Source organism: Oncorhynchus masou, unplaced genomic scaffold, assembly GCF_036934945.1.
Source record: "Oncorhynchus masou masou isolate Uvic2021 unplaced genomic scaffold, UVic_Omas_1.1 unplaced_scaffold_5368, whole genome shotgun sequence".
NCBI lineage: Eukaryota > Metazoa > Chordata > Actinopteri > Salmoniformes > Salmonidae > Oncorhynchus > Oncorhynchus masou.
The window spans coordinates 2,126-13,540 of record NW_027011779.1 but is presented as its reverse complement, the minus strand read 5'-3'; the positions used below and the strand labels follow the sequence as shown (position 1 = coordinate 13,540).

Genomic DNA, 11,415 nt, shown 5'->3' with positions numbered 1-11,415 from the left:
TAGGAGGAGACGACCTGGGACCGGGCTATAGGAGGACCTGGGACCGGGCTAGGGGGAGGAGACGACCTGGGACCGGGCTATAGGAGGAGGGAGACCTGGGACCGGGCTATAGAGAGGAAGAGGCGACCTGGGACCGGGCTATAGGATGGGGAGACGACCTGGGACCCGAGCTGGGGGAGAGACGACAGGACGGGCTATAGGAGGGGACGACCTGGGACCGGGCTATGAATTATACTGCTGATACTAAATAGTAACACAATTCCCATCATGACAAAATAAAGTTAAAAAATATATATTACAAGAGAGATGAAAGTGTAAAGAGCTTCATGAAAGACAGCGCATCGTTGTCTGAGCCCGTTCTGGGAGTGGTTGTTCTCTGGAGAGCTACCACTAGGGGAGACAGAGCATGTTCAGAAAGAAAATACCCAAACCACAAATCAGGCACGGTGCTCATGCATGTACTAATAAACAGAACCGAAGACTTTGACAAAAGAAATACGCCAGCGCTTAGACAGACAGACCAATTCTGATCTTTTACCAACTGATTGGTCTTTTGACCAATCAGATCAGCTCTGAAAAATATCGGATGTGATTGGTCCAAAGACCAACTGCTGGAAGATTATTTTTTTTGACTTGGGTTGCCTGTCTAAATGCAGCCTAAATGAACATTTCACACATCTCATGCTTCAATTCGGGCAGGAAAAGTGTTCTCTCTTTTCTCTCCCTGGACTAGTTTGGTTCATGTAAGATTTAAGGTCTCTTACCTCGAGCTACTTCCTGTCTGTGACAACGTCGCCACATTACTTCCTGTTTTGGCCGTTGTAATCTTCAGTAAACTGGAAGGAGATGTTTAGAAATCAGATATGAAATGGAAAGGTGGTTGTTTCCATATAAAGTTGTCTTTCAACTGCCATTTCGTCCAACGTTTGAAATAGGGAAATTTTCAGTCCTTCACCACACTAGTTGAAGAGCAGCTGGTTCTTAATAGATTAGATGTTACAATGACCTTAAAAAATATAAACTTTAATGGGGTGGGATTTATTTGTTACATTTTGTTCTACCAACTCTGTTGATTGTCCTCTTTAAATGTTGTTGTTTTTTAAACCCAATGATCACAGCTTTTTAAAGTATATGGGTTTGTGTCAGCATTAACAGCCAGCTTCCTTTGTTGAAAGGACCCCCTCCCCACCCGTTGTCTCTCCCCTTCCCCACCCGTTGTCTCTCCCCCTCCCCCCCGTTGTCTCTCCCCCTCCCCCCCGTTGTCTCTCCCTCCCTTCCCTACCCGTTGTCTCTCCCCCCTCCCCACCCGTTGTCTCTCCCCTTCCCTACCCGTTGTCTCCCTTCCCCACCCGTTGTCTCTCCCCAATCCGTTGTCTCCCCTACCCGTTGTCTCTCTCTCCCCCCGTCCCCCCTTCCCCTACCCGTTGTCTCTCCCCCTTCCCCACCCGTTGTCTCTCCCTTCCCTCCCCTCTCCCCTTCCCACCCGTTGTCTCTCCCCCCTCCCCCACCCACATCCTCCCCCTCCCCACCCGTTGTCTCCCCCCCCCCCCACCCGTTGTCTCTCCCCCCCCCCCTCCCCACCCGTTGTCTCTCCCCCCCCTCCCCACCCGTTGTCTCTCCCCCCTCCCCACCCGTTGTCTCTCCCCCCTCCCCACCGTTGTCTCTCCCCCTCCCACCCGTTGTCCCTCCCCACCCGTTGTCTCTCCCTCCCCCTCCCCACCGTTGTCTCCCCTCCCCCACCCGTTGTCTCTCCCTCCCCCTCCCCACCGTTGTCTCTCCCCCTCCCCACCCCGTTGTCTCTCCCCCTCCCCACCCACGTTGTCTCTCCCCCCCCTCCCCACCCGTTGTCTCTCCCCCCCTCCCCACCCGTTGTCTCCCCCCCTCCCCACCCGTTGTCTCTCCCCCTCCCCACCCGTTGTCTCCCCCCTCCCCACCCGTTGTCTCTCCCCCTCCCCACCCGTTGTCTCTCCCCCCCTCCCCACCCCGTTGTCTCTCCCCCTCCCCACCCGTTGTCTCTCCCCCTCCCCACCCCGTTGTCTCCCCCTTCCCTACCCGTTGTCTCTCCCCCTCCCCACCCGTTGTCTCCCCCTTCCCCACCGTTGTCTCTCCCCTTCCCTACCCGTTGTCTCTCCCCTTCCCCTACCCGTTGTCTCTCCCCTTCCCTACCCGTTGTCTCTGACCAATCTGCTGCTACTGGGTCCTGACTCCCCCTCCTCACCCGTTGTCTCCCCTTCCTCACCCATTGTCTCTGGCCGTGTTGTCTCTCTGCTGATGGATTCTCTCCCTCCCTGCCAGATGAGCAGGGTACCTGGTCTCCTCCTCTCCTCCAGGGTGGGACTGGAGAGGCGGGTGTGACAGGCCCCCTCCCTACCTCACACTGACAGTGGACCGGGGGGAGAGAGAGAGACAGAGAGTGGGAGAGAGACAGAGAGAGAGAGAGGAGAGAGAGAGACAGAGAGAGACAGAGGGTGAGCGTAGAAAAGCACAGTGAAAGAGGGGTGGAAGGTAGAGGTGGAAGTAGAGGTGGAAGGTAGCAAAAAATGGAGTGTTGACTGAACAAACACCAAATACTGTGTGATGTCATGTTATCGTTACGCATCAACGTAGCATCCTAATTCAAGTGAAAGCTGGCCAGCGGTTGGCTGTCGTGGCGTGATGTCACATAAGTGTCAATGGCCTTTTCCTCACTGTACCGGGACTCCACCCCATTGCTGATTCAGATAATCAACTCCTTCATCAAAATGTGATTATTTGAGTCAGCTGTGTAAATCTAGGGGCACACAAAAAAGACAGAAGCGTGCCACTTGCTGTCCCCAGGACGGGATTTAGAGACACCCATAACCAGTACTGCAGCCAACCCAACAAACCACAGATGAATGGAATGGACACCTGACACCATCTTTAACCACAGATTCAAAAATATTCAAAATCTTGTCCATTTCTTTTTACAAATATACGTTATATTGAGATATAGGAGGTGTTAACACATTGCAACTTCTTGACTGTTTTTTTATTTATTTTTAAATATGAGTGGGGCAAAAAAGTATTTAGTCAGCCACCAATTGTGCAAGTTCTCCCATAAAAGATGAGAGGCCTGTAATTTTCATCATGGGTACACTTCAACTATGACAGACAAATTAGAGGGGAAAAAATTCAGAAAATCACATTGTAGGATTTTTATGAATGTATTTGGTATTATGGTGGAAAATGTGTATTTATTATTTATTTGCCTCACTGTATATAAAATGTACTCAAATGAGAAGGTCAAAAACCTGATCTATAACCAAAGATTACAAATAAATTATACTGTAAACCATTTGATTTATTTTAAAACTCTTGACAAAATGAAAAAAAAAATGTAATATTGAGATGAGGGTTTAACTTCTTTATTTAAGATGTCAAAAATGTAATAAAAAATATATATATAAATGGCAAATATTTGATGGCTTCCGATTGGCTGTGGGGGGGAAGGGGGAGGGGTGTGTGTGTGTTCCTCTGGTTGTGTCAGTCAGTGGTGTTAGTAATGGGAACCACCGTCCTGTTGACTTTCCCAGCTCCCCCCAAACACTCCTGAGAGAGGCTGACCTTGTAAAACAAGGCAGGGAGAGAGAGTGTGATCAAAAGACTAGCTGTCCTTTTCAATCTGAAAACACTGACGGACGGTTGCTGTGTATGAGACTGTGTACACACAGCCAGCCAGTCAGTCAAACTACTGAATCCACAGTGGGAACTGTTGCAGGAACACAGTCGAATAGAAAAATTGGCACTGACACACACAAGCATCACAATCACCCTTGTGTGATGTATCCTTTATGCAGTATCAATGGCCTGTGTATGTGTGTGTGTGTGTGTGTGTGTGTGTGTGTGCCACAGGAGGCTGGTGAGGGAGGGACGGCTCGTAATAAATGTCGGGAAGGGAGCGAATGGAATGGCATCAAACAAATGGAAACCATGGAAACCGTGTTTGATGTTGTTGATATCATTCCATTGATTCCACTCCAGTCATTACCAAGAGCCCGTCCTCCCCAATTAAGGTGCCACCAACCTCCTGTGGGGTGTGTGTGTGTGTGTGTGTGTCTTACCTGCTTCTAGAAGAGTCTTGTGTTTGGGGTGGTGGTGAGGATTCCGCTGTGTTCTCCTGAGAACACCACCATGTCATTGTTAGATACACACACACACACACACCCGCTCTTCATAAGAGTTTATAAAAACACATATAAAAAGGTGTCCTCCTAACCTGCGGGGGCGCTGTGAGGGGGGGAGCGGGACGATTCGCCCTGCAGTCTTCTTTCTCCTCGGTGCCCCTGCGGTCTATGAAATCCACCCGCTTGGCCTCCCCATTCACTGTGAAAACCAAAGAGAGAGAGAGAGAGAGAGGAAAGAGGAGGAGGACCGGGGAGAGAGATTACAGACAGTAAAATAACATTAGAGAATGTCTGAGGATACGACTTTCCCTTTATCCCTTTCCTCAGTGAGTGGGGCGGTAGGTAGCCCAGTGGTTAGAGTGTAGAGGAGGTAGGTAGCCCAGTGGTTAGAGTGTAGAGGAGGTAGGTAGCCCAGTGGTTAGAGTGTAGGGGCGGTAGGTAGCCCAGTCGTTAGAGTGTAGAGGTGGCAGGTAGCCTAGTGGTTAGAGTGTAGGGGCGGTAGGTAGCCCAGTGGTTAGAGTGTAGAGGTGGTAGGTAGCCCAGTGGTTAGAGTGTAGAGGTGGTAGGTAACCTAGTGGTTAGAGTGTAGAGGTGGTAGGTAGCCTAGTGGTTAGAGTGTAGGGACGGTAGGTAGCCTAGTGGTTAGAGTGTAGGGGCGGTAGGTAGCCCAGTGGTTAGAGTGTAGAGGTGGTAGGTAGCCCAGTGGTTAGAGTGTAGAGGTGGTAGGTAGCCTAGTGGTTAGAGTGTAGAGGTGGTAGGTAGCCCAGTGGTTAGAGTGTAGAGGTGGTAGGTAACCTAGTGGTTAGAGTGTAGAGGTGGCAGGTAGCCTAGTGGTTAGAGTGTAGGGACGGTAGGTAGCCTAGTGGTTAGAGTGTAGGGGCGGTAGGTAGCCCAGTGGTTCGAGTGTAGAGGTGGTAGGTAACCTAGTGGTTAGAGTGTAGAGGTGGCAGGTAGCCTAGTGGTTAGAGTGTAGGGGCGGTAGGAAGCCCAGTGGTTAGAGTGTAGAGGTGGCAGGTAGCCTAGTGGTTAGAGTGTAGAGGTGGCAGGTAGCCTAGTGGTTAGAGTGTAGAGGTGGCAGGTAGCCTAGTGGTTAGAGTGTAGAGGTGGCAGGTAGCCTAGTGGTTAGAGTGTAGGGGTGGCAGGTAGCCTAGTGGTTAGAGTGTAGAGGGAGCAGGTAGCCTAGTGGTTAGAGTGTAGGGGTGGCAGGTAGCCCAGTGGTTAGAGTGTAGAGGTGGCAGGGTAGCCTAGTGGTTAGAGTGTAGAGGTGGCAGGTAGCCTAGTGGTTAGAGTGTAGAGGTGGCAGGTAGCCTAGTGGTTAGAGTGTAGAGGTGGCAGGTAGCCTAGTGGTTAGAGTGTAGAGGTGGCAGGTAGCCCAGTGGTTAGAGTGTAGAGGTGGCAGGGTAGCCTAGTGGTTAGAGTGTAGAGGTGGCAGGTAGCCTAGTGGTTAGAGTGTAGAGGTGGCAGGTAGCCTAGTGGTTAGAGTGTAGAGGTGGCAGGTAGCCTAGTGGTTAGAGTGTAGAGGTGGCAGGTAGCCTAGTGGTTAGAGTGTAGAGGGAGCAGGTAGCCTAGTGGTTAGAGTGTAGGGGTGGCAGGTAGCCTAGTGGTTAGAGTGTAGAGGTGGTAGGTAGCCTAGTGGTTAGAGTGTAGAGGTGGTAGGTAGCCTAGTGGTTAGAGTGTAGGGGCGGCAGGTAGCCTAGTGGTTAGAGTGTAGAGGTGGCAGGTAGCCCAGTGGTTAGAGTGTAGAGGTGGCAGGTAGCCCAGTGGTTAGAGTGTAGAGGTGGCAGGGTAGCCTAGTGGTTAGAGTGTAGGGGCGGTAGGTAGCCTAGTGGTTAGAGTGTAGAGGTGACAGGTAGCCTAGTGGTTAGAGTGTAGAGGCGGCAGGTAGCCCAGTGGTTAGAGTGTAGGGGCGGTAGGTAGCCTAGTGGTTAGAGTGTAAGGGCGGTAGGTAGCCTAGTGATTAGAGTGTAGAGGTGGCAGGTAGCCCAGTGGTTAGAGTGTAGGGGCGGTAGGTAGCCTAGTGGTTTGAGTGTAGGGGCGGTAGGTAGCCTAGTGGTTAGAGTGTAGGGGCGGTAGGTAGCCTAGTGGTTAGAGTGTAGAGGTGGCAGGTAGCCTAGTGGTTAGAGTGTAGGGGCGGTAGGTAGCCTAGTGGTTAGAGTGTAGAGGTGGCAGGTAGCCTAGTGGTTAGAGTGTAGGGGCGGTAGGTAGCCTAGTGGTTAGAGTGTAGAGGTGGCAGGTAGCCTAGTGGTTAGAGTGTAGAGGTGGCAGGTAGCCTAGTGGTTAGAGTGTAGAGGTGGCAGGTAGCCTAGTGGTTAGAGTGTAGAGGTGGCAGGTAGCCTAGTGGTTAGAGTGTAGGGGTGGCAGGTAGCCTAGTGGTTAGAGTGTAGAGGGAGCAGGTAGCCTAGTGGTTAGAGTGTAGGGGTGGCAGGTAGCCCAGTGGTTAGAGTGTAGAGGTGGCAGGGTAGCCTAGTGGTTAGAGTGTAGAGGTGGCAGGTAGCCTAGTGGTTAGAGTGTAGAGGTGGCAGGTAGCCTAGTGGTTAGAGTGTAGAGGTGGCAGGTAGCCTAGTGGTTAGAGTGTAGAGGTGGCAGGTAGCCCAGTGGTTAGAGTGTAGAGGTGGCAGGGTAGCCTAGTGGTTAGAGTGTAGAGGTGGCAGGTAGCCTAGTGGTTAGAGTGTAGAGGTGGCAGGTAGCCTAGTGGTTAGAGTGTAGAGGTGGCAGGTAGCCTAGTGGTTAGAGTGTAGAGGTGGCAGGTAGCCTAGTGGTTAGAGTGTAGAGGGAGCAGGTAGCCTAGTGGTTAGAGTGTAGGGGTGGCAGGTAGCCTAGTGGTTAGAGTGTAGAGGTGGTAGGTTGCCTAGTGGTTAGAGTGTAGAGGTGGTAGGTAGCCTAGTGGTTAGAGTGTAGGGGTGGCAGGTAGCCTAGTGGTTAGAGTGTAGAGGTGGCAGGTAGCCCAGTGGTTAGAGTGTAGAGGTGGCAGGTAGCCCAGTGGTTAGAGTGTAGAGGTGGCAGGGTAGCCTAGTGGTTAGAGTGTAGGGGCGGTAGGTAGCCTAGTGGTTAGAGTGTAGAGGTGACAGGTAGCCTAGTGGTTAGAGTGTAGAGGCGGCAGGTAGCCCAGTGGTTAGAGTGTAGGGGCGGTAGGTAGCCTAGTGGTTAGAGTGTAAGGGCGGTAGGTAGCCTAGTGATTAGAGTGTAGAGGTGGCAGGTAGCCCAGTGGTTAGAGTGTAGGGGCGGTAGGTAGCCTAGTGGTTAGAGTGTAGGGGCGGCAGGTAGCCTAGTGGTTAGAGTGTAGGGGCGGTAGGTAGCCTAGTGGTTAGAGTGTAGAGGTGGCAGGTAGCCTAGTGGTTAGAGTGTAGGGGAGGCAGGTAGCCTAGTGGTTAGAGTGTAGAGGTGGCAGGTAGCCTAGTGGTTAGAGTGTAGGGGAGGCAGGTAGCCTAGTGGTTAGAGTGTAGGGGAGGCAGGTAGCCTAGTGGTTAGAGTGTAGGGACGGCAGGTAGCCCAGTGGTTAGAGTGTAGGCGAGGCAGGTAGCCCAGTGGTTAGAGTGTAGGCGAGGCAGGTAGCCCAGTGGTTAGAGTGTAGGGACGGCAGGTAGCCTAGTGGTTAGAGTGTAGGGGAGGCAGGTAGCCTAGTGGTTAGAGTGTAGGGACGGCAGGTAGCCCAGTGGTTAGAGTGTAGGCGAGGCAGGTAGCCCAGTGGTTAGAGTGTAGGGACGGCAGGTAGCCCAGTGGTTAGAGTGTAGGGACGGCAGGTAGCCCAGTGGTTAGAGTGTAGGGACGGCAGGTAGCCCAGTGGTTAGAGTGTAGGGACGGCAGGTAGCCCAGTGGTTAGAGTGTAGGGACGGCAGGTAGCCCAGTGGTTAGAGTGTAGGGACGGCAGGTAGCCCAGTGGTTAGAGCGTAGGGGCGGTAACCGAAAGGTTGCTGGATGGAATCCCCGAGCTGACAAGGTAAAAATCTGTCGTTCTGCCCCTGAACAAGGCAGTTAACCCACTGTTCCCTGGGTGCTGAAGACGTGAATGTTGATTAAGGCAGCCCCCTGCACCTCTCGGATTCAGAGGGGTTGGGTTAAATGCGGAAGACACATCTCAGTTGAAGACATTTCAGTTGTACAACAAATTTGTCATGGTTTTGAAAGGTGTATCAATGCTGTGAATCTTGATTAGAGGACATGAATCACTAGGTCGCGTCGCTAGGAGACCAGTCAGAAATAGTTAGGGGGAGGGGGGTTAGTTAGAGCCCACTGGGGGAGGGGGGTAGTTAGAGCCCACTGGAGGGGAGGGGGTTAGTTAGAGCCCACTGGAGGGGGGTTAGTTAGAGCCCACTGGAGGGGGGTTAGTTAGAGCCCACTGGAGGGGGGTTGATTAGAGCCCACTGGGGAGGGGGTTGATTGAAACCCACTGGGGGGTTAGTTGAATTAGAGCCCACAGGGGGGGGGTTAGTTAGTTAGAGCCCACTGGAGGAGAGGCCACTGGAGGAGGGTTAGTTAGAGCCCACTGGAGGGGGGTTAGTTAGAGCCCACTGGAGGGGTTAGTTAGGCCCACTGGAGGGTTAGTTAAGAGCCCACTGGGGGAGGGGGGGGTTAAGATTAGAGCCCGCAGAGGGGGTTAGTTGGTTAGAGCCCACAGGGGGGGGTTAGTTAGTTAGAGCCCACTGGAGGGTTAGTTAGTTAGAGCCCACTGGGGAGGGGTTAGTTAGAGCCCACTGGAGGGGGGTTAGTCTAGGCCCACTGGAGGGGGGTAGTTAGAGCACACTGGGGTTAGGTAGTTAGAGGCCACCGGAGGGGAGTTAGTTAGAGCCCACCGGAGGTTAGTTAGAGCCCACTGGGGGAGGGGCCCACTGGAGGTTAGTTAGAGGCCACTGGAGGGTAGTTAGAAACCACTGGGGGGGGGGGTGATTGAGCCCACTGGGGGGGGTAGTTAGAGCCCACTGGAGGGGTTAGTTAGAGCCCACTGGAGGGGGTTAGTTAGAACCCACTGGAGGGGGTAGTTAGAGCCCACCGGAGAGGGGTTAGTTAGAGCCCACCGGAGGGGGTTAGTTAGAGCCCACCGGAGGGGGTTGGTTAGTTAGAGCCCACCGGAGAGGGGGTTAGTTTGAGCCCACCGGAGAGGGGGTTTAGTTTGAGCCCACTGGAGGGGGGTTAGTTTGAGCCCACTGGAGGGGGGTTAGTTTGAGCCCACTGGAGGGGGGTTAGTTTGAGCCCACTGGAAGAGGGGGTTAGTTTGAGCCCACTGGAGGGGGGTTAGTTTGAGCCCACTGGAGGGGGGTTAGTTAGAGCCCACTGGAGGGGGTTAGTTAGAGCCCACTGGAGGGGGGTTAGTTAGAGCCCACTGGAGGGGGGTTAGTTAGAGCCCACTGGAGGGGGGTAGTTAGAGCCCACTGGGGGGGTTAGTTAGAGCCCACTGGAGGGGGTTAGTTAGAGCCCACTGGAGGGGGGTTAGTTAGAGCCCACTGGAGGGGGGTTAGTTAGAGCCCACTGGAGGGGGGGGGTAGTTTGAGCCCACTGCTCACCCGTGTCTGGGGTCTCTGTGAGAGAAGAGTCGTCCTCCACCTCCTCCTCCAGGTTCCTCTGATCTCTGGTGAGCTCAGCCATACGCAGGGACCGCTCTGAGAAGTCGTCTGCAGACTGGAGACACAGGTCGGCAAGGAGAAAGTGAGACAAGTAGGGTCTGACACATTTGACCTTCGTAAGGTTTTAAGACGTCTGTATAAAAACATCTACTTGATTTCGGGCAATCATTACGACAGATGGTAGTACCACTGTTCTTCACTCAAGGTAGACACACACACAGAGATAGTAACACCACAAATGAAACTCGGATGTTGTCTCACCTCGTTCCCAGACCATCTCTTGCTGCCGCTGTCCACACTGTTGAAGCCAGAGTCCAAACCTCCAAACTGACCTGAGAACAGCTCATGGTCCGACAGACTGCCGGGAGAAAACCACACACACATCAGTATTCAGCACACACACACACTCCACACACTGGTGATGCGTGGGTTGACTCAAAACCCGCAGTCCCCCGTGGTTATATCCGTGGGTGGCGTGCGGTTTGAATAAAGAACAGACCAATGCATTAAAAAAAACTAACATCCATAAAGGTATAAGACTTGTGGAATTCATATCAACAGTGAGGTTTTTCCCTTGTGTTATCTGTGTCTGACATGGCAGTGTAAGACAAGGCTTTAGGGCTGCCTGAAACCTGGCACAGCGGACTTCTGTTTCTCAACAGTGTTGCAAGCGAAAGACAAAGTAGGCGATTACAACCTCATAACAACTGGACAACGAGTACTTCCATCTTCCCAAACTTTGTTGCGTTATTAGTTACAGTCCAATAAGCCTTTTCAAATGAATAGAGGCCTCGACGCTCAAGAAAAAAAAGTACAATTGTTCAATACATTATTCAAGGGTAGTAGCCGAATTGTACAGTGTATTTTCATAAAAGCATACCCAAGGTGTCAGTTCAGGTTTATTGTTTGACATTTTTTTGTTATTACGCAAAAACATTAAGCTACTGTTCGCAATAGGCATAAATACTCGATAAATAAAATATTGAAGAAAAATGTCTTTGTTCAGTAAATGTTCAAGAGGAAAAGGGAACTATGTGGTGCATGTTCTATATTTGTGGGCGAGGGTACGGTGCGGGTCTTTACTATCTGCAAGGGTACGGTACGGGTCTTTACTATCTGCAAGGGTACGGTACGGATCTTTATTATCTGCAAGGGTACGGTAATGGGTCTTTACTATCTGCGAGGGTACGGTACGGGGTCTTTACTATCTGCAAGGGTACGGTACGGGGTCTTTACTATCTGCAAGGGTACGGTACGGGTCTTTACTATCTGCAAGGGTACGGTACGGGTCTTTACTATCTGCGAGGGTACGGCACGGATCTTTACTATCTGCAAGGGTACGGTACGGGTCTTTACTATCTGCGAGGGTACGGTACGGGGTCTTTACTATCTGCAAGGGTACGGTACGGGTCTTTACTATCTGCAAGGGTACGGTACGGGTCTTTACTATCTGCGAGGGTACGGGTCTTTACTATCTGCGAGGGTACGGTACGGATCTTTACTATCTGCAAGGGTACGGTACGGGTCTTTACTATCTGCAAGGGTACGGTACGGGTCTTTACTATCTGCGAGGGTACGGGTCTTTACTATCTGCGAGGGTACGGTACGGATCTTTACTATCTGCAAGGGTATGGTACGGGTCTTTACTATCTGCGAGGGTACGGTACGGGGTCTTTACTATCTGCAAGGGTACGGAACGGGTCTTTACTATC

General features: G+C 52.0%; 1 protein-coding gene and 1 long non-coding RNA gene across 2 annotated transcripts; both read right to left on the bottom strand.

The window, feature by feature from the left end:
* Positions 1–336: 336 nt before the first annotated feature.
* On the bottom strand, positions 337–2,336 carry LOC135535957 (uncharacterized). The gene is made up of 3 exons (XR_010454913.1): positions 2,240–2,336; positions 765–836; positions 337–390 (listed from the first exon to the last, which is right to left on the bottom strand). It is a non-coding gene; the product is annotated as an uncharacterized LOC135535957 (long non-coding RNA).
* Positions 2,337–3,929: 1,593 nt separating this feature from the next.
* On the bottom strand, positions 3,930–10,776 carry LOC135535956 (leucine-rich repeat and calponin homology domain-containing protein 4-like). The gene is made up of 4 exons (XM_064962360.1): positions 9,965–10,776; positions 9,644–9,758; positions 4,238–4,344; positions 3,930–4,138 (listed from the first exon to the last, which is right to left on the bottom strand). The coding sequence occupies exons 1-4, from the start codon at positions 10,085–10,087 to the stop codon at positions 4,079–4,081; spliced, it is 405 nt and encodes a 134-aa protein (XP_064818432.1). The 5' UTR covers positions 10,088–10,776; the 3' UTR covers positions 3,930–4,078.
* Between the last annotated feature and the right edge of the window lie 639 nt (positions 10,777–11,415).

What these genes read in the sequence shown, in the direction of transcription:
- LOC135535956 (XM_064962360.1), bottom strand. Translation starts at nt 10,087, where the DNA reads ATGTGTGTGTGGTTTTCTCCCGGCAGTCTGTCGGACCATGAGCTGTTC. An exon ending in AGAGATGGTCTGGGAACGAG is followed by an intron (nt 9,759 to 9,964) that starts GTGAGACAACAT and finishes CTGTGTCTCCAG; the next exon opens with TCTGCAGACGACTTCTCAGA. An exon ending in CACAGAGACCCCAGACACGG is followed by an intron (nt 4,345 to 9,643) that starts GTGAGCAGTGGG and finishes TGGTTTTCACAG; the next exon opens with TGAATGGGGAGGCCAAGCGG.